The 26,423-nt window shown below is 44.4% G+C and overlaps 1 protein-coding gene across 1 annotated transcript in view; it reads right to left on the minus strand.

Annotated features, from left to right (window-relative positions):
• The window catches only part of LOC124805383 (casein kinase I-like), a 321,183-nt gene that overhangs the window by 132,640 nt on the left and 162,120 nt on the right, over positions 1-26,423 (minus strand). The window contains 1 exon segment of the mRNA XM_047265945.1: positions 21,106-21,146. Coding sequence (XP_047121901.1) covers positions 21,106-21,146 — 41 coding nt within the window.

Below are 26,423 nucleotides of genomic sequence, written 5' to 3' on the forward strand. Positions count from 1 at the left end.
GAGCCACAGCGACACTGTGCGTCCTCGTGACTTAAGGCCAATGCGGAGCCGGCAGAGGACAACTGATTCCCTGCGAGAGACCTGCATGGAAGACTTCCACACATTCATAGTCTCCTTAATGACACGCAGTTTGTTATGCGTTCTGTTATGCCATTCCGTCTCCCAAAGCCGGAAAACCCTGCAGTGTAAGACAGAACACAGGTCAGCTTCGGAGATGCCTATCTCCAGAAGCGGTTTTCGCGTCGCCTCTTTGGCCAGCCTATCGGCAAGTTCGTTGCCGGGGATTCCGACATGTCCCGGGGTCCACACAAACACCACGGAACGGCGGGACTGTTCCAGGGCACAGATGGGAGTCCTGAATAGACGCTACCAGAGGGTGGCGAGGGTAGCACTCGTCGATAGCTTGGAGGCAGCTCAATGAGTCAGTACACAGGAGAAATGACTCGCCAGGGCATGAGCGGATGTACTCAAGAGCACGAAATTTGACCGCCAGCTCTACAGTGAAAACACTGCAGCCAACTGGCAAAGAGTGCTGCTCAATATGTCCTCCGTAAACACACGCGAAGCCTTCGTGACGACCAGCCATTGAGCCGTCGGTGTAAACCACTTCAGAGCCCCGGAACACGTCAAAAATCGAGACGAAGTGACAGCAGAGGGTGGCGGGGTTAACGGAGTCCTTAGGCCCATGCAAAAGGTCAAGGGGAAGCTGCGGCCGAGGTGTACACCATGCATGCGTACGTGAACGGACCGCAAGTAGAGGTGGTAAAGGGAAGTACTTCAGTTCGGAGAAAGGGACCGCACACGAACCGCAATCGTTAGCCCCGATCTATGGGGGAGACGGACTGCCGCGGGCGGGAAAAAGATACGGTAATTCGGATGCTCAGGAGAACTATGAATGTGTACTGCGTACCTGGCGAGCAGTTGCGCACGCCTAATCTGCTGGGAAGGACACCAGCCTCCACCAGTGGTCATCGGACTCGTCCTAAAAGCTCCTGTCGCTAATCGAATCCCACAGTGGTGCACAGGGTAGAGTAAATGCAATGCTGAAGGCGCTGCCGAACCATAAACCACACTCCCGTAGTCAATTCAGGATTGGGCAAGGGCTCTGTAGAGCTGCAGCAGCGTACAGCGATCTGCACCCCATATGGTGTTGCTCAGGCAACGGAGGGCATTGAGGTGCTGCCAGCACTTCTACTTAAAGCTGACGAAGATAAGGGAGCCAAGTCAATCGGGCGTCGAAAACCAGTCCTAGGAATTGATATGTCTCCACTACAGTGAGTGGATCGTCATTAAGGTACAGTGCGGGTTCCAGATGAACGGTACGACGCCGACAGAAGTGTATGACACACGACTTTGCGGCTGAAAACTGGAAGCCGTGGGCTAGAGCCCATGACTGCGCCTTGTGGATGACTCCCTGGAGGCGCCGCTCAGCAACAACAGTACTGGAGCAGCAGTACGAAATGCAGAAGTCGTCTGCATACAGAGAAGGTGAGGCGGAGGGCCCGACAGCTGCTGCTAGACCGTTAATGGCCACAAAAATAGAGACACACTCAATACAGAGCCCTGTGGGACTCCATTCTCCTGGATAGGGATGGAACTATGGCAGTCACCAGCTTGGACACGGAAAGTAGGGAGCGACAGGAAGTTTTGGATAAAAATCGGGAGTGGTGCCCGGAGACCCCACTCATACAATGTGGCAAGGATATGATGTCGCCAAGTCATGTCGCATGCTTTACGTAAGCAAAAAAAGACGGCAATCAGGTGTTGCCGTCTGGAAAAGGCTGTTCGGATGGCAGACTCGAAGGACAGAAGATTATCAGTGGTAGAGCGACCCTGGCGGAAGCCGCCCTGACATGGAGCCAGCAAGCCACGTGATTTCAGGACCTAACTCAACCGCCGACGTTCAAGCAGCTTACAAAGAACGTTGGTGAGGCTGATGGGCCGATAGCTAACCGCATCAGGCGGGTTTTTATCGGGTTTCAGCACCGGAATGATGGTGCTCTCCCGCCACTGCGATGGAAAAATGCCCTCGCACCAGATCCGGTTGAAGATGACGAGAAGATGTCGCTTGCAGTCAGATGAGAAATGTTTAATCATCTGGCTGTGGATGTGATCAGGCCCAGGAGCTGTGTCGGGGCAATGTGGAAGGGCACCGTGGAGCTCTCACTCTGTAAATGGGACGTTATAGGATCCAGTGCAGCGTGTAGTGAATGAGAGGACGTTCCCTTCCAGCCGCCGTTTGAGTGTGCGAAAGGCTTGGGGGTAATACTCCGACGCAGAGGCTCGAGCGAAGTGTCCGGCAATCGCGTTTGCGTCGGTACATAACTCGCCATTTATGCTTAACACCGGGGACAGCTGTTGGGACCTGGTACCAGAAAAGACGTTTGATCTTTGCCCAGACTTGGGTGGGTGACGTGTGGCACCCAATGGTGGAGACGTATCTCTCCCAACACTCCTCCTTCCGTTGTTTGATAAGGTAGCGAATACGGGCATGGAGCCGTTTGAAGACTATGAGGTGCTCCAGGGAAGGGTGCCGCTTATGCCGCTGCAGAGCTCGCCGACGATCCTTCATTGCTTCAGCACCTTCTGGCGACCACCAAGGGACTGCCTTACGTCTCCGGACCCTGAAGAGCGAGAGATTGCGTTTTCTGCCGCAGAAACAATTGTGCTAGTCACCTGCTCAACCATCACATCGATATTCCCGAGTGGAGAGGATTCAACGGTGACAGTAGAGGTGAACGTTTCAGGCTTGTTTAAAGCCCATCTGGGTAGTGACAGAAAGATGGGGAAGTGTTCACTACCACAAAGGTCGTCATGTGCTCTCCAGTGGATAGATGGGAGAAGTCCTGGGCTGCAAATTGATAAATCAATAGCCGAGTAACTACCATGAGCCACACTGAAATGTGAGGCGGCCCCAGTATTTAAGAGGCAGAGGTCGAATTGCGACAGTGCAGTTTCGACTTCTCTGCCTCGGCCAGTAAGCATGGTACCACCCCACAAGGGGTTATGGGCATTAAAATCTCCCAGAAGTAGAAAAGGTTTAGGGAGTTGATTAATCAGTGCAGTTAATACATTCATGGATACTGCACCATCTGTAGGAAGATACACATTGCAGACAGTTATTTCCTGCGTCGTCCTTATTCTGACAGCCACAGCTTCAAGAGGGGTTTGAAGAGGCACATGTTCACTACAGACCGAGTTTAGGACATAAACGCAAACTCCACCTGACGCTCGATTATAGTCGCTACGGTTCCTGTAACATCCCTTATAGCCGCAAAGGGCAGGGGTCCGCATAGCTCGGAACCAGGTTTCCTGGAGGGCAATGCTTATAGCAGGCGTGAAGCTTAACAGTAGCCGTAGCTCAGCAGGCGGTGGAAAAAACCGCTGAAATTCCACTGGAGGATGATGACGTGAGACTGGGTAGGCATGGAACATTCAATGAGGCAGTTTACCCATCAGCGTCACCTGCTGCTACCGATTTATTGCCTGAGCAGTCTATATCCATTGGGTCTAAGGAGATGTAGGTCCTCAGCGGACGCAAAAATAAAAATCTCCACCCTATCCTCCGTCGCAGAGCTTGTAGGTAGCGGTGGTGTGGGTGCCACCGCAATTTCCTTGGTCTTAGGCGCTTTCTTTTAGGATTTCTCTCGCTGCTACTTGGGTTTACCTGACTGGGAGAACTTCACTGGCTCAGTCTCTGGGACTGAGGATGAGCGTGAAGCCCTACGACCAGCTGCTTTTGGGCTCTTCAGCCACTGGCGGGTGTCGTCTTTCCCACGAGAAGAAACCTCAGAAGTGAGTGACCCAAGGGACCCCTTCCTAGCGAGAGAAGCCGAAGAAGACTTACGCTTCTCTAGCTTAGAAGGGGGGACGGACGTCCCCGATGGTTGGGGGGGGGGGGGGGGGGGTTGCTCCTGAAGTAGGTGGTGCAGGAGCAACATGGAGGAAAATGCCCCCAACATCAAGGGGGCAGGTGTAGCGTTCTGGCTCTGAGAGGCGACCTGGGTTGCGGAGCTGATGGTGCCACAACTGTTGTAGCATTGGCGTTCAAATTTTCTCTTAGTCTCACAGTGTAGGTTAGTCTGTCCAGGGTCTTGTACCCCATGATTTTCCTTTCTTTCTGGAGAATACTGCAGTCAGGTGAGCAAGGCGAATGGTGCTCTCCACGGTTGACACAGATGGGAGGTGGGGCACATGGAGTATTGAGATGTAATGGGCATCCGCAATCTCAGCATGTGATGCTGGAAGTGCAGCGGAGAGGCATATGGTCGAACTTCCAGCACTTAAAGCACCGCATCGGGGGAGGGATATAGGGGCTTTACATCACACTGGTAGACTATCACCTTGACCTTCTTGGGCAACGTATCTCCTTCAAAGGCCAAGATGAAGGCACCGGTGGCAACCTGATTATCCTTCAGATCCCAGTAGACATGCCAGATGAAATGTACAACTCGCCACTCTAAACTGGCGCGCAGCTCATTGTTGGACTGAAAAAGAAGGTCTCTGTGAAATATGATACCCTGGACCATATTTAAGCTCTTACGGGGCGTGATGGTTACAGTAACATCCCCCAGCTCGTCACAATCGAGTAACGTCGTGACTGGGCAGAGGATGCTGTTTTGATCTCATTTTGGACAAGCCCTCCACCTCCCCAAACTTGTCCTCTAAATACTCAACAAAAAACTGAGGCTTCATCATCATGAAAGATTCCCCATTAGCTCTGGAACATACAAGATACCGGGGCGAATAAGATCAGATGCCACCCTTAGCCTGACGTTCCTTCCATGGTGTGGCCAGGGAGGGGAATGATTTGGGGTCATACTTCTCGAATTGAGCTCGTGATCGCTTAGAGACTGCTGGTGTTTTACCACCAGCAAGAGATGACAGACAACGCTTCATCGTGTGTCATCTGCCCTGATGCCACCCACTCCGACCAGGGGCCCTTCCCACAGGCACCACCCAGCCGCAGCAAAGGCCACCAGGCAGGATGGCCATTGCCGGGAGTCCCGATGCCCCATGGGGATGGGCATCTACCCCTTGGCATATTTGGGGAGTTAACGGCGCAGGCATCAGCAGAGTGATCCCTGTGTGGTCAAGAGGCTACAACCAATAGGGTACATGGCGGCCACACCACAACGGCCTGGCTACCGTGCTGGATATCAGGTGCAAAGAAGTCCATGGTCATCGTCGACGCAGAAATCGACACTGCATAGTGAATGGTGGAAAACGCACCCAGGAACGTGTCCTCGTCCAAGAGATGGAGAATGGGCAGGAATGCAATGCGACGACAAGAAAGTGGGCTAAAGATCTCAATGCATGATGGACACGATGCACCTTGTAAGGTGCCCTTCCCCAATTGGCTCGTTCTTCGGGAAAATTTTGAAGAATGGAGGTCAAACCCTACAGGGGACCATCACATAAAGGCCGAAACTGGTGAAACTCCTTTTAGTCGCCTCTTACGACAGGTAGGAATACCTCGAGCCTATTCTAACCCCGGACCCGTAGAGGGGGTGGGTGAACCAATTGGATATTCTTACTTCTTTTTCACAGTCTGTCAGTTCGTTTACTTAAATCTGCTCGAAACTTATTATTCATAAAAGCATGCAGAATAACCTTTATAAACAACACTAGCAAGCAACATGAATGTCAGTGAAAACTAATGTACCCTACAGAATTTACGAGAACATACTGTACGTCGTAAATACAGTGCTGAATATTTTAAAAATGGCATTGCAATGAGACCATTTAAATTATTGTCTTTGGCGCCAAATTCAAAACATAGTATCGTGCCTTTCTCCAGCGGTTAGTTTACCGATCAGAACCTTTACTTTCGCAGTGTCACTTGCGTTTGCCTCAATTTCCTCAGAACGTACGTTCAACGTTAAGAAATTGGCGATGTATGTGGTAATAAATATGGAATCAGTCGCTCTTTTATAGTTTTTTCGATACGATTTATTCAACTCTGAACATGTTTTCGAGCCATTGCAAGCTCGTCATCAGATGGACGTATTACAAGAACATTATTCTGTGAACAAAGTGCAGCTGGATGCAGTGCTGGCGGAAATGACCGAAATTTAGTAATCGGTAACGAAACTTTTACGAAACAGAAAGCTTCTTATGTTTTGAGTACTTAAAGTGCACTGCCTTGTGGTATCCGTATCAAATCTCTTCGTATAATGTAAGCTAAGTACGCAGGCCGCAGTGGCCGAGCGGTTCTAGGCGCTTCAGTCTTGAACCGCGCGACTGCTACGTCGCAGGTTCGAATCCTGCCTGGAGCATGGATGTGTGTGATGTCCTTCGGTTAGTTAGGTTTAAGTAGTTCTAAGTTCTAGCGGACTGATGACCTCAGATGTTAAGTCTCATAGTGCTCAGAGCCATTTGAACCATTTTTTAAAGCTATGTACAGAAATAAACACAGTATTTAGTTGTACTTTATTTCACACTGATTCACGGAAAAGTAAACACTGGATGTTTGAATATTGATGTGATATATATGACACTTTACTACATCATGGTCTTCGGCATGAGATACAATATATTGCAGTACAAATACATCAAAAAAGGTTTTGCATCACCTCGGTTCCGAGAGTTCTGGAACCTGTACAGAAAATTGGAATAGAGATCAACATAAACATCATTTCCGCCCTTTGTATTCCTCATGGAGACCACACACTGCATGTTGTACCGCCATACAGCGAGACCTACAGACGTGGTGGTCCAGACTGCTGTACACACCAGTACCTCTAATAGCCAGTAGCACGTCCTCTTGCATTGATGCATGCCTGTATTAGTCGTGGCATACTTTCCAGAAGTTCATCACGGCACTGTTGGTCAAGATTGTCCAACTCCTCAACGGCGATTCGGCATAGATCCCTCACAGTGGTTGGTTCAAATGGCTCTGAGCACTATGGGACTTAACATCTGTAGTCATCAGTCCCCTAGAACTTTAAGAACTACTTAAACCTAACTAACCTAAGGACATCACACACATCCATGCCCGAAGCAGGATTCGAACCTGCGACCGTAGCAGTGGTTGGTGCGTCACGTCGTCCATAAACAGCCCTTTTCAATCTATTCCAGGCATGTTCAATAGGGTTCATGTCTGGAGGACATGCTGGCCACTCTGGTCGAACGATGTCGTTATCCTGAAGGAAGTCATTCACAAGATGTGCACGATGGGGGGCGCGAACTGACGTCCCTGAAGACGAATGCCTCGCTAATATGCTGCCGATATGGTTGCACTATCGGTCGGAGGACGGCATTCACGTATCGTACAGCCGTTACGGCGCCTTCCATGATAACCAGCGGCGTACATCAACCCCACATAATGCCGCCCGAAAACAGCGGGGAACCTCCACCTTGCTGCACTCGCTGGACAGTGTGTCTAAGGAGTTCAGCCTGACCGGATTGCCTCCAAACACGTCTCCGATGATTGTCTGGTTGAAGGCATATGCAACACTCATAGCTGAATAGAACGTGATGCAAATCCTGAACGGTCCATTCTGCGTATTCTTGGGTCCATCTGTACCGCGCTGCATTGTGTCGTGGTTGCAAAGATGGACCTCGGCATGGACGTCAGGAGTGAAGTTGCGCATCATGCAGCCTATTGCGCACAGTTTTGAGTCTTAACACGACGTCCTGTGGCTGCACGAAACGCATTATTCAACAAGGTGGCGTTGCTGTCAGGGTTCCTCCGAACCATAATCCGTAGGTAGCGGTCATCCACTGCTGTCAATGAGACGCCTGAGCGAGGCATGTCATCGACAGTTCCTGTCTCTCTGTATGTCCTCCACGTCCGAACATCACCACTTTGGTTCACTCCGAGACGCCTGGTCACTTCCCTTGTTGAGAGCCCTTCTTGGCACAAAGTCACAATGCGGACGCGATCGAACCGCGGTACTGACCGTCTAGGCGTGGCTGAACCATAGACAACACGAGCCGTTTACCTCCTTCCTGGTGGAATGACTGGAACTGATTGGCTGTCGGACCACTTCTAATAGGCGCTGCTCATGCTTGGTTGTTTACATCTTTGGGCGGATTTATAGTGACATCTCTGAACAGTCAAAGGGACTGTGTCTGTGATACAACATCTATAGTCAACATCTGTCTTCAGGAGTTCTGGGAACCGAGGCGATGCAAAACGTTTTTCATGTGTGTATTACCCGTACAGGTACTATATTTAAGTAAATTTTACTAGCTACAGGAGTGTTTTTATACTGGTAACATAATTTTAATGTGCGTTAACAGTTATAGAAAAGGTAAACGAACAGAATGGAATACTTACTAAGCAAATAAAAACTATTTACAAACTACAAAATGCTATAGTTGTTAAGTGACAAGGAGGCAAATTTTATGCACGGAGATGAATACGTGTTCGTTATTGTTGTCTTTTTGGTGCCAGGATGTCCTGGAATTTCTGTAAGAAAAAGTTAATGGTGGTGGTGGAGGAGGTTAGTGTTTAACGTTCCGTCGACAACGAGGTCATTAGAGACAGAGCGCAAGCTCGGGTTAGGGAAGGATTGGGAAGGAAATCGGCCGTGCCCTTTCAAAGGAACCATCCCGGCATTTGCCTGAAACGATTTAGAAAAGTTAATGAACAAAGTGTATTTACACAAAACCTTTCCTTCCAGAATTTCCATGACATTCTGGCACCAAAACAACAAAGATGACAACAATACATATTCATTCTTCCTGCATAAAATCTGTTCTCCTTGTCATGTAACAACTATGGCATTTTGTAATTTATAAAAGGTTTTTAGTTACGTAGTAAATGTTCCATTCCGTTTGTTTACCTTTTATATAACTGTTAATCCACATTACAATAATGTTAGCAGTATAGAAACACTCTTGCAGCTAGCAAAATTTACTGAAATATAATATCTGTACGAGTAATATTTATACTGTAATAAATTGTCATATCTATCACATCAATATTCTTTGTAAAAACATCTAGTGTTTACTTTCCGTGAATCAGTGTAAAACCAAGTGCAGCTAAACAATGTGTATATCTGTGTACATAGCTTAATTATGTACATTATACGAAGACATTTGACATGGATACCACAAGGCAGTGCACTATTAAGTACCTAAAACATAAGAAACTTTCAGTTTCGTAAACGTTTTGTCACTGATTACAAAATTTCCGCCATTTCCACCAGCAGCATTAGCACTGCATCTACCTGCACTTGACCCACAGCATAATGTTGTTCTAACACCTCCCTCTGATGATGCGCCTACAGTGGCTGGAAAACATGTTTATGGTTGAATAAATCTCGTCAACGAACTAAGAAAAGGGGCTGGTTGCATAAATCGTCAATTTAAATCACAGAAGCAGATCGTCATCCACAACGGATACACTGAAGTCAAAGAACTGCTTTCTCCAATTTAAATAGTGTGGTTCGCTGTGACGAAGGTAAGTGCCGTACTGCTCAGGATCGTTCCCTATGTCTTGCTACTACCACGTTACCGGAGAACTTCTGTGCTCTCGTTCGGTGAAATTGGAGGCTAACAATCATGTTGTGACCGGCGGACCTAATCGGTAATGGAGCGCACTGGCACGTAAGAGGGTGAACCAGACTGCAAAAGGTTTTATCGATCGGGTAACGACGCATGTTATTTACAGTTTGGTTTATTTTATGTGAATAGGAACAAGTACTTTATATGCGGAGCAGTTTTACTACATCAATTAGTGGTGCAGAATAAACGTAGAGATAATTACAAGTAATCGCTCTGAAGTGGAAACAGAATATTTCAGAGTGCCTTGCAGTAATAGACTAAATATTTCACGCTTGGTAAAATGCAACAAAATAAGCACCACGCGAAAATGAATATTTTCTCTCCGTTGTCAGTTTTTGTGCGACAATAAAAGAAGACATGTCTTATGTGCCTTTGGGGCATTAAGGGGAAGAACTTCGATTGTTAAAGCAATTTTTATTTATCTGAAGTTTGTTCTTTATGAAAATGCGTCAGGGCCGTAACAAACTTACTCATTGGAAAAAAGTGAAGGAAAATTTTGAGTCTACATACGACTCAATTTTAAAAAACAAGGAAGTCGTGGAGAATGCTCCACAGCTCACAACCAGCCTATAAATATAAATGTAAAAAGAGGTTTGATGACAACCCGTTCAGTTTTTAATATTTGAATCATTTGCTGGGTGTGGCGGTTAAGTTTGAAGCTACTTTCGAAAAATGTTTGGGAATTCTGTTTGGTGAACTTCTTGAACATATGTTTTGAATCTGTAGATGTGTACATTAAATAACGTTATTTTAATTTTCGTAAACCGTTGTTATAGGCCTATGCACAACAAACGGTAAAGAGAATGTGCCACGACCTGAACAGTAAGCATCACTGAACGAACAATTTTCACAATAACTTTTACACAGAGGGTCAGTTTCCTAAGGAGGATCATGGGACATTGCGAACAAAGTACTAGTGGGTGGTAGACTGCAGCTGCACAGTTTATTGGTTCCCCCACACATTTCAGAGCAACAGAGAACCAAACAGAACTTTTTAACGCAATTTATAAGGCACCTTTCCCGATGCACAACCCTAACATTCAGTATATTTTAATGTGGTAAGTTCTGGACAGTCTCTCGACTCCATCAGTGTAGAACCTATAATTTATATAAAAGTTACATAGAACTATGAGCGAACATTAATGTAAAGTTTATCAGTTGTTCGAACGTAAAGGACACCAGTCAACAGCAGAAATCCGTAATTTATTGCAAATTTAGATTTAGACTGTAACACAGTCATCATTGGTTTTGTTTCCGCAAAGCACATGCCAACGTCAAGCACATGCTAACGTCAATTGTCACGTGTTTATGCTCTGACGTGGTTATGCCTACATGACTTCTAGTAGTGCACCGGTGATGAGTGTGTAATAGTCGAAATCTAGATCTACAATAAATTACGTATTTTGCGACTGACTGCTGTCCTCCCCTATTTTTGGATATTCAACAGTCGCAACGCACCATCGGCATTAAATGGATTCCAATTTAGCTATCAGTTGTTGTTTAAAACGAGTGCTGTGTTGCAAATACTTGCCAATACCACGTAACAGATTTGACGGCGCAAAATGACGAGCAGCAGTGAGGTGCACTTCCGTTTGTGGCAAAGAGCTGCATGCTTCATGTGCCTCGCGCGTGGCCACATATTGAGTGAGAAAACTTTGTGGAACACATCATATACAGACGCCGCAGTAATTTTACAAGCAAACAGAAAAGACCCTGAACGAACTACCACAGAATCTAAACCGCACCCCACTCCCTCCCCCTTCACGATCAGATAGTCTTGACACGTTACTCCATGGCCATATAATTTTCGTATTAGAAACGAACACACAACGTTTTGTGACACTGTCAGAAGATACCTGATAGGCAAGTTTTTTTGTATGTGCCATAGCTGTAAAACCATATAAAGGTGGACTTAATACTTTACACTTTCCTCGCCAATAAATACATATACACACACTCGACATATGTAGCGCAAAAGTAGATTATAGTTGTAATAGCGATATCCACAGTTGCAGCCCCAGGAAATATAATGGATGGTTAGTGCGAAAGCAATCAGGAGTATCAGTGACTAGCGACCCGCCGGCGTAGACGTCCTCAGAGACGGATCACAAGACTGTGTAAGGCAATGGTGGACAGGGAAATCGGATGTGCCCTTTTCAAAGGTATTATCCTGGAATTCGTTTTAAGCGACGGTGGAAGCGTGATAACGCCCATTTGTTGGACAATGGGTGTAATCTCCTCATTTCCAGGGTTTGATCTAGACGAAGATAACAGTGTGCGCCGATGGCCACGGTGGGCGGCAACGCTGCGGACAGCTGAGTTCGCGATTCCACCTGCGACGGCGACGGCGCTGCCCACCGGGTAGTGTGGTCGCTCCCTCACCACCATCTTAACGCACGCGCGGAATATATGCACCGAGCTAATAACCTGCGGGACGGAGGAAGTCTTAGTCTTCGATGGGTTATCTATGGTTAACTGGCAGGTCCCCAATCGAAATATAGTGCTGTGCAGTAGACAACGAGAGGCTGCAAGCTTGAACTTCTTTTAATGCTCAATTCGCCGGAAAAGTTTTAGAATTTGCAACCCAAGCCTCCTCGGTCAACACGCGGACTTGGGCCGATTCCCCCCCCCCCCCCTCCCCACTTCGATTCAATTCCACTGTTTTACCACTGCGCCATCCCACTGGTTTAGCGTGTCAGGATGACAGATAAAAATGGTGCGCTACAAAGAGTTTTAGTTCCTAATGAGCACTGCCTCCAGTAGTAACTCATAGCTACCAGTTTTAACTAATGGAAACTGAGGTTCCAAGAAGAGACTGTAATACTGACAGTCAGGCCAGAGGTCGACTCCAACTTTTGAGTTACGAATCATTCCCGCACGCCCACCATCACAGCGCAAGTCCTTAAAGGAACATAAGAAATTCTTGAAAGGTGTGGAGGCGTCGCGAGTATGTTTTATGTTAGTCCCACATAAAAGGGGGGGGGGGGGGGAGAGGGAAGGGGCGAAGAGCAAATTCCACGCTTATCAAACCCAGACGATGTATCTGATACAGAAGTCACTCATTATTTACAGCGAAGAGACAGGAAGTCTTCATGCAGATGAAACCGTCACGATCCTTCCAAGATGCAGTGCATCTATTATTTTTAAATATGTTTTTGTATCAGACTCACACACAATGTCATCATCAATAGAACTGGAATCGTATAAACACGAGTGAGTTATGTCAGCTGTCAAATTCTGGGGCTAATATATCTAAAAAAATAAGACCATTTTTGGCGCTCTAGCTTCACATTCGATGGCAAGACAACCTTTTGCTCTCACTTAAATGACATGAAGTCCACGTTTAAGATTTACAAATGTCCCATTCAATGTTAGATTACGGAATGTAAAGACAGACATGAATCGCTTAAAGTAAAACAGCTTACTCTGTTGGATATGGGAGGCTGGAGGAGTAGACAGACGACGCTAGTTTCACAATTTATAGCTGCAGCTAGCCTCTCACTGCCGCGAGGCAAAACAAATGGCAAAATTTTAAAAACAGTTAGGCGAAAAGGAATACCTAACTCGGCACATCTAACCCACAACTGGCTGCAACACGCTAACGAATAAAATAACCGTACGTGGGTATCTCTTTAACGTCGTCACAGTCATCTATATTGTCGCCAAGTAATCATACTACTTACTGATACCAAAATGAAGAGTGACCAAGAGAAGGCCGAAACACCGAACATTTTAGTAATGGACGAGGATCTGTAAACAGTGATCGCACTATCCGTCCATGAAGGAACAGACAACGTGGCCCCGATATATGCAGATTTCCTTGACAGAGTAGGCTTTCGAGACAGTTCTGCATTGTTGCTTAGTGAACAAATGAGTTTTCTTCGACTAGCTGTGTGATCTGACAGCCTTCCTTACAAAACTTAACTCAGCGCGTTGTTCTCTACTTTGGAAAATCGACAATTGTGCTCGAGCTTTCTCTAATAATGTGTTAAAGAGATACTGTATATATAAAGTGGGGATAACGTTAGAAGCTCCACGAGGCTGTAGGAGGATGATGCAGTAGCTAACGCTGAAAGACCTGTAGAAGATAGACGCTTAGTGTAAGCATTGGCGTTAACAACATAAAGTAAAGCATTACGATATAACAAGTCGAAATACCAAGTATAGATAAAGAATGGTGATCCATCACTATGCGTATAACGCGGTTTAAAGTGGAATGACAGAATAGAACTATCAGTATGAAAGGCTCATGCCATACAGATTCAATGGAAACTTCCTTAGGAAATGTAATTAAAGAAAGAAGTGTTTTATAAAAACCTCGATCGATCGGTTCTTTGGCAGTGCTCTGCAACTGGATCCCTATCGGACAGGATTAACAAAGGAGATAGAGAAAATCCAAATACGAGCGAAATGTTACGACACGTTCCTTTTGTACGCGCGATAGTGTCACCGACGTAGCCACCGAACTGCAGCGGTTGTCCAACACGAAGAGCTTAAATGTCGAAATTCCGGGAACGTAATATCCAAGAAGAATCAAGCAACATATTACTTTCACACACAGACTGTGAAAATAAAATTAGAGAACATCGAGCTCGTAGAAGTTTTAATAACATTCGCTCTTCCTGCAAATCATTAGCGACTGGAGCAAGAAAAAGGCATGGGCAGGGAATTATATTGGTACACGATGTTAACGCCGCTCCGCATGTGGCTCGAGGACTGAGAACGTAGTTTGTAACTTTTCCTGCAAATATATCTGAAAAAAGCATCTCTCTTTTCGTTGTAAACGCATTTACAGTTTATCAAACGCGGAATTACTATTTGGATGTTCTAAATGTGGAAGTGCACCTGTCTGTATACAACATCTCGGCTTGCTAAGGTAGTTCATATACTGGAACACACATTCTACAAAGCCTTGATTTTCCTTCATTTGACTTTCGCATATTTCCTCAAATCTTCACTTGAATGGCTTGAAAAAGAGGCAATTATTCACGGCCGACAAGTGTTTGCAGGCGTGCATCTCTACGAATTTACTAAATTCCCTGAAACATTCGAATAAAACAGTTTGACGAATGGTAAAATGACAGCTTGCATTAACAAGTGATTGAAACAATTTGACAACAATGGGGTTATTATAGCAAGCAGACCACTTGCAAGACGCAGTTCGTAAAGGAGAGGCTGACAAAAAAAAAAAAAAAAAAAAAAAAAAAAAAAAAAAAAAAAAAAAAAAAAAAAAAAAAAAGGATTTTCCGCATCTCTCAAATTTGAGAATTGCAATCAGAGCATCCGTAACGAAGAGCCGCTATTTTTTTATAGACGCACTTAAGTATAGCATAAATTCAAGAATCACAGAAGATACACCACAGTGTTTTCAACGGAAAGTGCCAATTTTTAAAACAATTACTGAAGGAACGAAGACACCAATGCTCTTTTAAGTAACTGCGCCACAGCTGTACACCGACTGTTAGTGGCTGGATATACTACGAAATGCCTTGCCTTTATTCCGACAAAGTCTCATTTGTCAATATAGTCTTTACATCAGTTCTAGTTATACCAATGACTGGAAACCGCACCTTCTGCGTCTCACTGAAATCTTAATGATTAGTTTGGTTGATAACCAAAATGTGTTTCCTTCAGAAAATGCATGAAATCTTCCGTTACTCTTCGTGCTTTGATCCCATAAAGGTTCATACTGCAGGGGGTCAGTCTTCTCAGGGACAACATACTTCCTGTTCTATGTACTTGGTGAGATAGATTTTTGTGTTCAGGTAGTTCACGTTCGTAAAGGTATTTCCTCGTTTCTGAAAGGTGTCAAAGTCTTCAATCACGGCCAGCTGGTTTTGTAGTGCAGTCTTGGACACACTGAACTTTTTCGTCTTTGCCTGCCTACTTGGAATGACGACGACGGTCAAAGCAGCGCCAATGTCTGCGTTCTTCGTAATCGCTTAAGATGTCATTCACTCGGATGCAACTTCGAGTACAGACAATCCACTGCATATCTGATTGACTACTTCGTTACACAGTGATAATCCACGAGTAATTCAGTAATAGGTCCTGATTAATACAATGAATAGTATTATATACTTAAGTTCCATAACATATCTATAGTTTACTCAGAACCTGGGGGATGTACTCTTAATGATGTCTACATTCACAGATTAATATATTATCGAATATTAGAATGCTGCTAGATGTATTCTGATACGGTCAAGAACCCATATTCCGTAATTCAGGACGCTGCGCAACTCCGACGGAATTAGATACACAAAGCCAGTGTGATACCACGTAGAAGACAACTTTAACAGAGCTGACAGCTACGTAATTTGCGCAGAAATTTTCGCTAGCGTGAGGGTGAAAGCGATCGTCTTTCCGAGGTAACTTCTGTTCGTCGCACTCACCGACTGCAAGTTGATCTCCCCAATGCGTTCGTGACTTCTATCAGAAAATGATTATCGCCTATCCATATACTACGGCAGAGGAGTGAGTGACTGTAGCCTCCTAGATGACCAAGACAAAATTTCTAGTTGCTGTGAAGAATGACAGCTAGCTCTAAATACAGAAAAATGTAAGCTAATGTAGATGACACTAACGTTCGAGTACTGTACAAAGGGTACTAGGAAAGTTTGGCAATACAGCTTTACTTATTTAATTTTTTCGAAGTAATTTCCGCCACGCTGAATACACTTCTCCATCCTCCGAAACCAATCCCTAAAACAGTTCCCCCAAGTTTCTGTAGGGAGTAAGTCACGCTTTTTGTCCCAAGCCCTCAGGAGGTCTACATCATTTGAAAAGTACACTCCTTTCAGCTTCATTTTCATATGCGGGAACAGTGCAAAGTCACATGAAACAAGGTAGGACTGTAAGGAGAGTGCTCAAGCAATTTCAGCTCTCTACCCCGTAAACATTCGGAGCATGCTTTGGCGTGCTGAGCTGGAGCGTTGTCGTGATGGACGAACCAAGTGCCCATCCTTGTCTTTGGTCGCAGGTTCTTCAAAGTTTGGATGACTTTGGGCAGGCACTGCTGAGTGTACCAGTTAGCTGTGACTGTCTTCTGTGTGTACATAATGCGATACACAACTCCACTTGATTTGAAAACGATACACAATTCCCCTCGACCTGAAGAAGAAAAAAAAAAAAACTATCATTTTCTTCTTTAGTGATCGGGATTTCCTGACAGGTACGAGTGACACAAACTTCGAACTTAGTTTTGAGTATTAGTCGGCACGTCATAATAGTACAGTCAAGTCTCGTCACCTATCACGATGTTATTCACGTACTAAGATTGTTGTTGTTGTTGTGGTCTTCAGTCCTGAGACTGGTTTGATGCAGCTCTCCATGCTACTCTATCCTGTGCAAGCTTCTTCATCTCCCAGTACCTACTGCAACCTACATCCTTCTGAATCTGCTTAGTGTATTGATCTCTTGGTCTCCCTCTACGATTTTTACCCTCCACGCTGCCCTCCAATGCTAAATTTGTGATCCCTTGATGCCTCAAAACATGTCCTACCAACCGATCCCTTCTTCTAGTCAAGTTGTGCCACATCATTTAATCATACAGTAAAGCTGCATGTCCTCGGGAGAAATTACGGCTGTAGTTTCCCCTTGCTTTCAGCCGTTCGCAGTACCAGCACAGCAAGGCCGTTTTGGTTAATGTTACAAGACCAGATCAGTCAATCATCCAGACTGTTGCCCCTGCAACTACTGAAAAGGCTGCTGCCCCTCTTCAGGAACCACATGTTTGTCTGGCCTCTCAACAGATACCCCTCCGTTGTGGTTGCACCTACGGTACGGCCATCTGTATCGCTGAGGCACGCAAGCCTCCCCACCAACGGCCAGGTCCATGGTTTATGGGGGGGGGTACTAAGATTGCCCCATAGAAAACCTTTTTAACATCTCCCGTCACCAAGTCACACATCGTGTCATCTGCTCTTCCGTCAGTCTATGCAGCAGCCAGAGACAACAAAGTTTCTTTACTTGCAAATGATAACGCAGAATAGAACGAATTGCTGGTGCATTTAGCCCTAAGGTATCCTCTATCTGCTTACAGGTCACTCGTCTGTCTTCGTCTCGCATTTTCCTCACAGCATCAATGTTTTCGCCCGTAACTGATGATCGTGGCCTTCCCGTCCTCTCAGCGTCTTCCACAGTGAAATTTTCTTTTTGGAATTCTCTGTACCACCTGAATGTAGTACGATGTGGACACACATCACCGAGTGCAAGAGTCGTTTCGTCAAAGCACTAGTCTAAGTTTAAATCACGCGTGAAGTTGTACCGAAAAACTGCCCAAATCTCGTTCGTGTTCACGATGCCATAGCAAGCATTTCAAACTAACCCTGCTAGTGAACGACTGCGCCTACAGACCTGCACAGCGGTTACAATGTAAGTATGAGGTTTTCCTAGATCACAGAAGTAACCGACCTCCTACGACTTATTGTTGCGTCGTGCTGCAAAACTTCCCAAGTACCCTTTGTATTAGTAGTATGCTGCTTGAGACAGTCACGTCGTTTAAACATCCAGGCGTAAAGTTGTAAAGCGGTATGAAATGGAAAGAGGCTATAAGAACGCTAGTTAGGAATTCGAGTGCTTGACTTCGGTTTACTGGGAGAATTTTAGCAAAGTGTAGTTCATCTGCAAAGGAGATTATGTATAGAACACCAGCGCGATCAATTCTTGAGTACTGCTGGAGTGTTTGGGATCCCCACCAAGTCGAATTACCTGAGGACATTGTGGCAACTGAGAGGCGGGCTGCGAGATCTGTAGTAACCAATGTTCGATCAAGATTCAAGTATTACGAATACGCTACGGGAACTCAAATAGGAATGCCTGGAGGGACGGCGACGTTCATTTCGAGGAATACTACTGAGAAAATTGAGGGAGTCGGCATTCGAAACTGATTGTCGCCAATGTACATTTAGCGTAAGAACCACAAAGAAAAGAGACTTCAGGGATTGTACAGAGACATTTTTTCTCTCTATAGCATCTAACAATATTAGCGAACACAATATCAGTAATGGAGGACACATCCACAGACTCAGAAATTTTAATGAAAACAATGTCATTTACTTCAGTTAAATCGATCCAAATCTCAAACTCTTAGCAAGTGATTGTAAAAGAAAGGTTGGAAGTCGCTAATTAAATTAACATCTGTAAATATGAGACAGAATATGCTGTGTTATGACTACGTGCAGTAGTTGCATCATTTTCCACTTTCAATCTTACTACTGCAACTTACTTTCGGGTATGTTAACGATGTATATAGTTGAGTCAGATGACGAGCGGTTAAGACATAATTCTTATTTTATCCAACCAGTCCGTTTTTTCACTGTTTTTCCTGAAGCACGTCTCATAAATGCCCAGACAGCGTCTATGAACAAAAGCAACAGACGGTTCCTTTCATCGTATTGTCCTACCGTTTTTCGACTTACATGCGAGGTGTTTTCCTATACGTCCCCTTGAAGTGTAAGCCTTTTCTTCTTTCATTAGCCGCTAAGTACTTTCCTGGAGCAAACATTAAGAACAGCTTCTCCGCGCCATGAAAGGACAGCGGAGGATTTCACGTTGAAATTATAAGGCAAATTCCACATAAAGAAGTGGATTACTGTAGTTCCTTCTTATGAAATTTGTGCCAGGCTGTTAAAATGCTGCTACCAGTGCAATGTTTGCACGATCGCGATAAGCATTTCAAACGTCAAAGACAACGATAACCCCAGATAAAGGAGATGTTGCTAGCCTTCCGTGAGCTTATCGGGCTTCTCGATCAGCGTACTCCATGGGAGAACGAAATTCCCGTACTGACAATGCAATGGCGTCAATGCCAGAAAACACGTAGAACAACATTTTATGTATTATAGGCATTAATCGCAATTTCATAAAAAACTGAAGCAACAGATAAAGTTTCTACACTTTATTCTCACACGACTTACGCCCTTCACGTGTGAAGATTGTGAGATATTGACCGTTTGAACATAAGGACTCCCAGTAACTTTCTACTACATTATCAAGTGCCTAACCATTTTATACATCCCCTTGCACATGGCCATCAGCGCCTCAAAAGCTGGCGATACTAGACAGTTGCAGAAAAAAAAAATGTTACTGCGACAATAAAATAAATTTTAACAGGCTTTCCAGACATCAATAATAAGCTTTAAACGTACTTTACTCTTAGACTTCGTTGAAGTTTATTAACCCTCAACCGTTTTAACCTCGTGATGTGTGTCCGAGATTCCATTCAAGCACTAAAATGTAGATGCGACGTAGTACAATACAGAGTGACGGTCTCTGAGCTATTTTCTGACTAAATTGCGACCTCTTTCGAAGTTCACAAGAATTCTCTGGACGTGAAGCATCCATGAGAGAGAGAGAGAGAGAGAGAGAGAGAGAGAGAGAGAGAGAGCGCTTCCGATCAATGGAAAAGCATTTCTTTCCGACTTCAAGCCTTGTGGAAAATCATAGTCATCAGGTGTGTTAGTGTTTGAGGTTAGTCTACACTAGATGATCCACACAACAATGCAATGTTCACAGAGGACATCGTACCGTAGACTGACCCTATTTCAAACTGTGTTCCTGAGTGGCCAACACTAACCGTTAATATAAATTAATTAGAACTATATCCACAGGTGGCGGCACGAAGCAACGGAAATGAAACATTTTATTCTCATGTTACTTGGCTTATGTATTTTTGTCAGTTTTATAAATGAACTAGCTGAAAAGCTCCTGCTTCGCTTCTTCTTTTTCCATCTGTTTCTGATTTGAAAAAAGTGCAATTAATTATTTAGTTTGTACAGCCTCTAACTTATTCAAAGTAAATCTGTACAACCTACATTCGTGGTTTGCTTTCGGGAACTAGGACAAATACGTTCAGTGGCAGACACAGTTGCAGCAAAAAACCCACCACTGTTTTAAATTCACTCCGTGACACTGGAATGTTTGTCATTCTCCTTTATTGATAGTCATACTGAACGCTAATCTTAGCGGAAAATGGAGCCTTTTAAAGCTGAATGGAATAAGCGAAATTCATAGTGCGAATAGTGACTTGCCTTATTCTTTTACGATTAAAAACGTTAAACCCTTTTATGTAAGAAACTCAATATGTGAGCTTTTCACCCACGAAAGGGAAAAGGATATACTACAGCTACTGTAATATATTTACTGCGCTGTTCTCGGCGAAATATGTACTACTGTGCGATAATCTTCCGAAAAGTAGAAAAATAATACACAGAATGAGAATAAGTCATTTCTGATCGATGGCAAAATTTATGCACATTTCTGTCCCTTAACGACTGGTAACGGATATTTCAAACAAATGATTACAAAAATTTGGCCAACATCAACAACTTCCAGCAAAAATAAAAAGTCTTTGCCTTATCGAAAGTGAGTTTGTCCAGATGAAAGTACGAAATTAATTTAAAGAGCTGTCGATTAATGGATTGCTAACAGTTTCACAATTCGAATTAACACAGGACGCAGAGTACTGTTTCTGCTTCCAGAAAGAACCCCGGCATACTTTGCCTACAAAAACACAGTTCTGTTCACTAATTAACTTCAGATTTGGAACCCCCAAAAATCAGAAAATTAAAGTAGTTTGTCACATACCATTTTGATGGCCACATGCTCATTGTTGTACAGGTTCTTCCCTGAAAAGAAAAAGGTTAGCGATTAATAAAGGGATACGTAAAGTTAAATATTTAATACAAGTAAATAAATAAATGAGAGTAATTGCACCATAGAATCTACAAACTGCAGAGGAAGTCAGGGGCAAAACTGACGTGACATTTAAGCTCTGATATCTGTCGTTAAGTCGCACTCCGTGGGCTTCGCACACCAATGATCTTCACACAGCTCGGTTTTCGTGCTTCTAGTTGCAGAAGGACAAAAAAAATATATATATATATATTTTTAATTCTGACCTGCTCAAATGTACATGACATTGCACTATATAGAGACTATCATCTGTCGCCCACTCAGGTTAACTACCACTGGGTAAGATCCACAATGATGAGAATGTACGGAGAAAGGCTGTACCGAACGTCACGTGCCGTGCGGATCGGATGGCGCGTAGCGCCTGGCGCGCTGCAAAGTGGAGAACGAAAGGGCTAGGCGGTACAGCCTAACACCAGGCGCCACCACATACGCTCAAATTCCAAAATGTGACAGAATCGCGCGTTTCTTATTAAAGTATCGGTCACTTAGAACAGTTTTTTTTAATCCGCTTCGAACTAATCTACTGATGTTGCTTAGCTCGCTTATACCACCCACCCTTCGGTACGTACGCACGGTAAATAAATAAATGTCATGTGACTAGAGACTCCCGTCGGGTAGACCGTTCGCCGGGTGCAAGTCTTTCGATTTGACAACACTTCGGCGACTTGCGCGTCGATGGCGGTGAAATGATGATGATTCGGACAACACAACGCCCAGTCCCTGAGCGGAGAAAATCTCCGTCCCAGTTACGACTGACATTCTGTCGCGCTGACCACTCAGCTACCGGGGGCGGACAGTACACACGGTGTGAAATATATACGATACGCCCAAACTGTGTTATAGCCTCCGCAGACTGAAAAGGATGGGGAAAAACTGCCAAGATGAGGCATTGAATCAATATGTGGGACATGTCTCGATAGTGAAATAAGTAGACCACCACAAAGGCGCATATCCAGGCACAGGTCCTAGCAGTGTGCGATTTGTGCTTTTACCAGTGTGTGTGTGTGTGTGTGTGTGTGTGTGTGTGTGTGTGTGTGTGTGTGTGGGGGGGGGGGATGTCTTAGTGGGGTAAGTATTATTACATATGCTACTAGCTTGGACCGTGGCGTTACCCATGGTTAAACAGTTATTTATAAACAGATGTAAATGCCGAAACTCACTATTCACGCGTATGCACTGTCAGAAAAGCCATCCCTTGTTATATCTTTAAAAGTACATTATAGGTAAAGCTTATTTACAAAATCATCTATATACAGGTATACGACGGGAATTCAAAAAGTAAAGGCACGCTTGTGAAAAGCTGCACTTATTCTGATGATAGAAAACTGAAACATGCGTTATTTTTCTACGTAACTTCCCTGGACTTCAGTGCAGTTTTCCCAACGTTTAACGAGTTTTTTTTTTTTAATTTCATCAGAAAATACGTTTTTTGGTTGCATCTGTAACCAATTTTGCACCGCAGCAATGACGCCTTCATCACTTTCAAATCTTCTTCCCTGTAGTGCTTCCGTTAGGGGTCCAAACATGTGAAAATCACTTGGAGCCAGGTCTGTACTGTATGGTGGATGCTCCAGCACCTCGAATCTCAACTCCTTTATTGCGACGGCTATCCGTTAGGCAGAATGTGGGTGAGCGTTATCTTGCTGCAGGATGACACCTCTTCACAGTTTTCCACGACGGTTGGATCTGATTGCAGGTTTTAGTTTCGTACGCAACACATCACATCCACCATACAATACAGATCTGGCTCTAAAGCCTCGTTTACGCTGGGGCGACGTCTTGCAACATTGTGGCATGCTACGGAAATGTGGCGTGCGTCGTCTTGTAGCATGCTACAACAGGCAACATCTTGCGGCGTATGTTGCATGCAGCAGGTTAATTTATACCAAAGCAACAGAATTTGTGCCACACGTGTGTCGGTCTTGCAGTATAAAGGATGATAAAGTATCGCAGCGGCGGCCTACTTGGTACTTGCACACGCAGCTGACAACGGAAATGAAAACCAAAGGAAAAGAAAACGATGGTGGAAGAGAAGAGTATTTAAAGAAGGTCCACGAAATATTATCCTAGGAACTAGAAGCAGACGATGGTACGTTATTTAGTAATGTGTGCTTTCGTCCCAGGCGCGTTAGTCCGCGCCATACTGTTGCCAAAAGGTGGCCTAACGGTGAATGTTCGCACAGGTACCGGGCCGGTCACCGCCCTGTGTCAGGGCCCCGGGTGGGACTTTCAGCCCCCAACTCTGCGGTACGACTGCTGCGGTATGACTGCCACACTACTTCCCTCGCAAGCTCGCAAGTAAACGGGTGACGCACCTTAGACGAAATCAACAATGACAACATGAGAATGATGATTTAGTTCTAAATGTTTTGAAATGCTTAACTACTACATAATACTTTTTCAAAATTAATAAGCAAACATATTAATAGTAAGACTGTATTAAAAACTTTCAGTGTTCGGCTCCACAAATTTAAATTATATGTAAAGTTTTACTCCAGTGCGTGGGAAATAAACATCCCAGGTTGGGATGCATAAACTCAAGTCAGAGGAGGGGATGGTCTGATGCAGAGGGGTGGAAATCCCCCCCATCCCCCCCTGCAAATCGCACACTGGGTCCTAGACTGTCACGTATCTCTAAGATGTGTTCTGTCTATCTTCTTTGTTGTATATTACAATGTAATCACGTCTTGCCTGTCGTTCTGGTGTCTTCCACTTGAGTGTTTTAACACATCACTAAGTTCGAAACCAAGGGGTGCTGATCGTCGCTATACTCTGTTAAATGTACTTCTTCTTCCTGGAGCACTTGTGACAATGAAAATAGCATGCACGTCAAAATCTTTACAATGTTGTACAGCTGAGGGTTGGTTTGGGGAAGGAGACCAGACAGCGAGGTCATCAGTCTCATCGGATTAGGGAAGGATGGGGAAGGAAGTCGGCCGTGCCCTTTGAAAGGAACCATCCCGGCATTTGCCTGGAGCGATTTATGGAAATCACGGAAAACCTAAATCAGGATGGCCGGACGCGGGATTGAACCGTCGTCCTCCCAAATGCGAGTCCAGTGTTTAACCACTGCGCCACCTCGCTCGGTGTTGTACAGCTGAAACAATAACTCGCCCGTATTGTAAATTTTTGTCAGGACCACAATCGCAAGTATAAACAAACACGGGTTTTATAAAACCTTCTCGAGTTATCATTAACTTTTCGGAAGTAGGAATCTATGTACGTCCGTGGCATGAGTTGTTTCGGTGGTTTTGAGAACGAAGGAATTTTTGTATAAAAATTTATACGTGTAGTTTTGTTTTTAGTTACTTTTATTTGCAAATCTTTGATTTTCCGATCAACTTCATTTTCAACGCTGTCATTACTGTTAATCTTCGCTATAAGGTGCCATTAGGTGTTAACTTCGTCTTGTATATTTTGTTTATTTTTATCAGCGTAAGCTGCACTGTACAGGTATACTTAATATAGTTTGCGGTAAAGAATGCCTAAATCAATTTTTTTCTCATTTTCAAAAATTATCGTCCATCACTCATCCAAAGTCAAGTGTCGACTAAGAGACATAAACAATAAGACGGAAACGAAATGGGGGCCGAAGGCGGTGTTTGTCAACGCCTCAAACGCGATATTGGCCTTTCGGCTTATGTCAATGGCAGCCGACGCGCGACACCGCAGGTATAGCGACTGTGAAATCGCGCGGCGCCACATGCCCAAAAGTGATACAAATCAAATTTAATGACATTGATACAGTTGAAATTTGGAGCTGCAATACTCTAATGTCACGAAGCTTATGACTCCTCCTTCCTTTGCCCCCCCCCCCCCCCCCACGCCCAAGTCACACTGTTGACCCCCTCCCACCCCTTAACGTGTGCCTTAATTTATGGAGAGCCTCCTATGGTACAGAGTCGAGAGCAGGAAGTTTGAATCAGAGCCTCAAACTGTTCTGTGACCATGTACCCTGCATATTCTTTGATTTGCGCCACAGGGTATTGGTGCTTCGAGTTCTGCTTAATACGTTTGGGGTGGACTACACACAGAAGACAGATACACAGGTAGCAGGGGCTGTGTGGAGAGAGAATGGTAGTTTTTTTGGTTAAACGGTCTACGGGAAAGTACAGAAGGGGTTTCAGCCTTAAGGGGGCAGGACAAACACAGGACGAAGCTAGGCCTAGGACCTATCGGTATTACAGTTGTAAAGAGATGCAGCTGTATTGGGAAAGAACCAGAGCAAGTTCTAATAGAAAGTACTTATGGTCAAATCGTTATATGTATTGAAAGCTGGGCAAAGCCAGAGAAATGTTCAGCCAACATTTTTACGAAGGACCTAACGGCGTTCAGAAAGGATAGATTAAATACAGTTGGTGGTAGCGTGTTTGTTGCTATTAGAAGTATTTTATTTTGTAATGAAATTGAATTAGGTAGTTCCCGCGAGTTATTAAATGTCATACTTGACAACGGGAATAAATTAACAGGTTCCTTTAACCGACCCCCAGACTCAGCTGAAATATTTGCTGAAAGTTTAAAAAAATTTGCATTATTTTGAATAGGTATCAGACACATCTAATTGTAGTTTATGGTGATTTCAATCTGCACCTGATACATTGGCGACAATACAGGTTTGAAGTCTGTGGTAAGAATAACAAATCGTCCGAAATTTTACTCAATGCTTTCTCCGAAAATTATTTTCAGCAATTAGTTTAAGAGCCCATACAAAATGTAAATAGTTACGTGGTTGTGGTGAGAATGAATGCCATAACACTCTAATAGAATTGCCAACGAGTCTGATTCAGGCGGGCCGAGGAAAATAAAATTACTAGCTGTTGAGTAATCAACAAATGTACCTCCCAGAAACGTCCCCCTAGTTACTTGGCATGCTGTAACAGGAAATATGAATGTCACCAGAATCGTTATGCTGAGCAAAGAATTACGGACTGTACTGTCAACGAAAAATATACAGAACACAGCAGAACACAACAATATTTTGGATCCGTGTCTTTGATTGGTCTGGATCGAACACCTACACTCCAAAACCATTTTTTGGTCATAGACTGTACTATTCAAAAATGACGTAAGTAAGGCTTTGCCCGATAACAGGTTTGAGGTTCTTTTTTAGACAATTCTGGCACAAACAAATTGATCAAAATTTCACCACTAGGTGATCTATTAACGATAAATTTCACGCAATGTATTGTCCTAGTGAGAACGTGTACACA

The sequence above is a fragment of the Schistocerca piceifrons genome, chromosome 7 (genome assembly GCF_021461385.2).
Source record: "Schistocerca piceifrons isolate TAMUIC-IGC-003096 chromosome 7, iqSchPice1.1, whole genome shotgun sequence".
NCBI lineage: Eukaryota > Metazoa > Arthropoda > Insecta > Orthoptera > Acrididae > Schistocerca > Schistocerca piceifrons.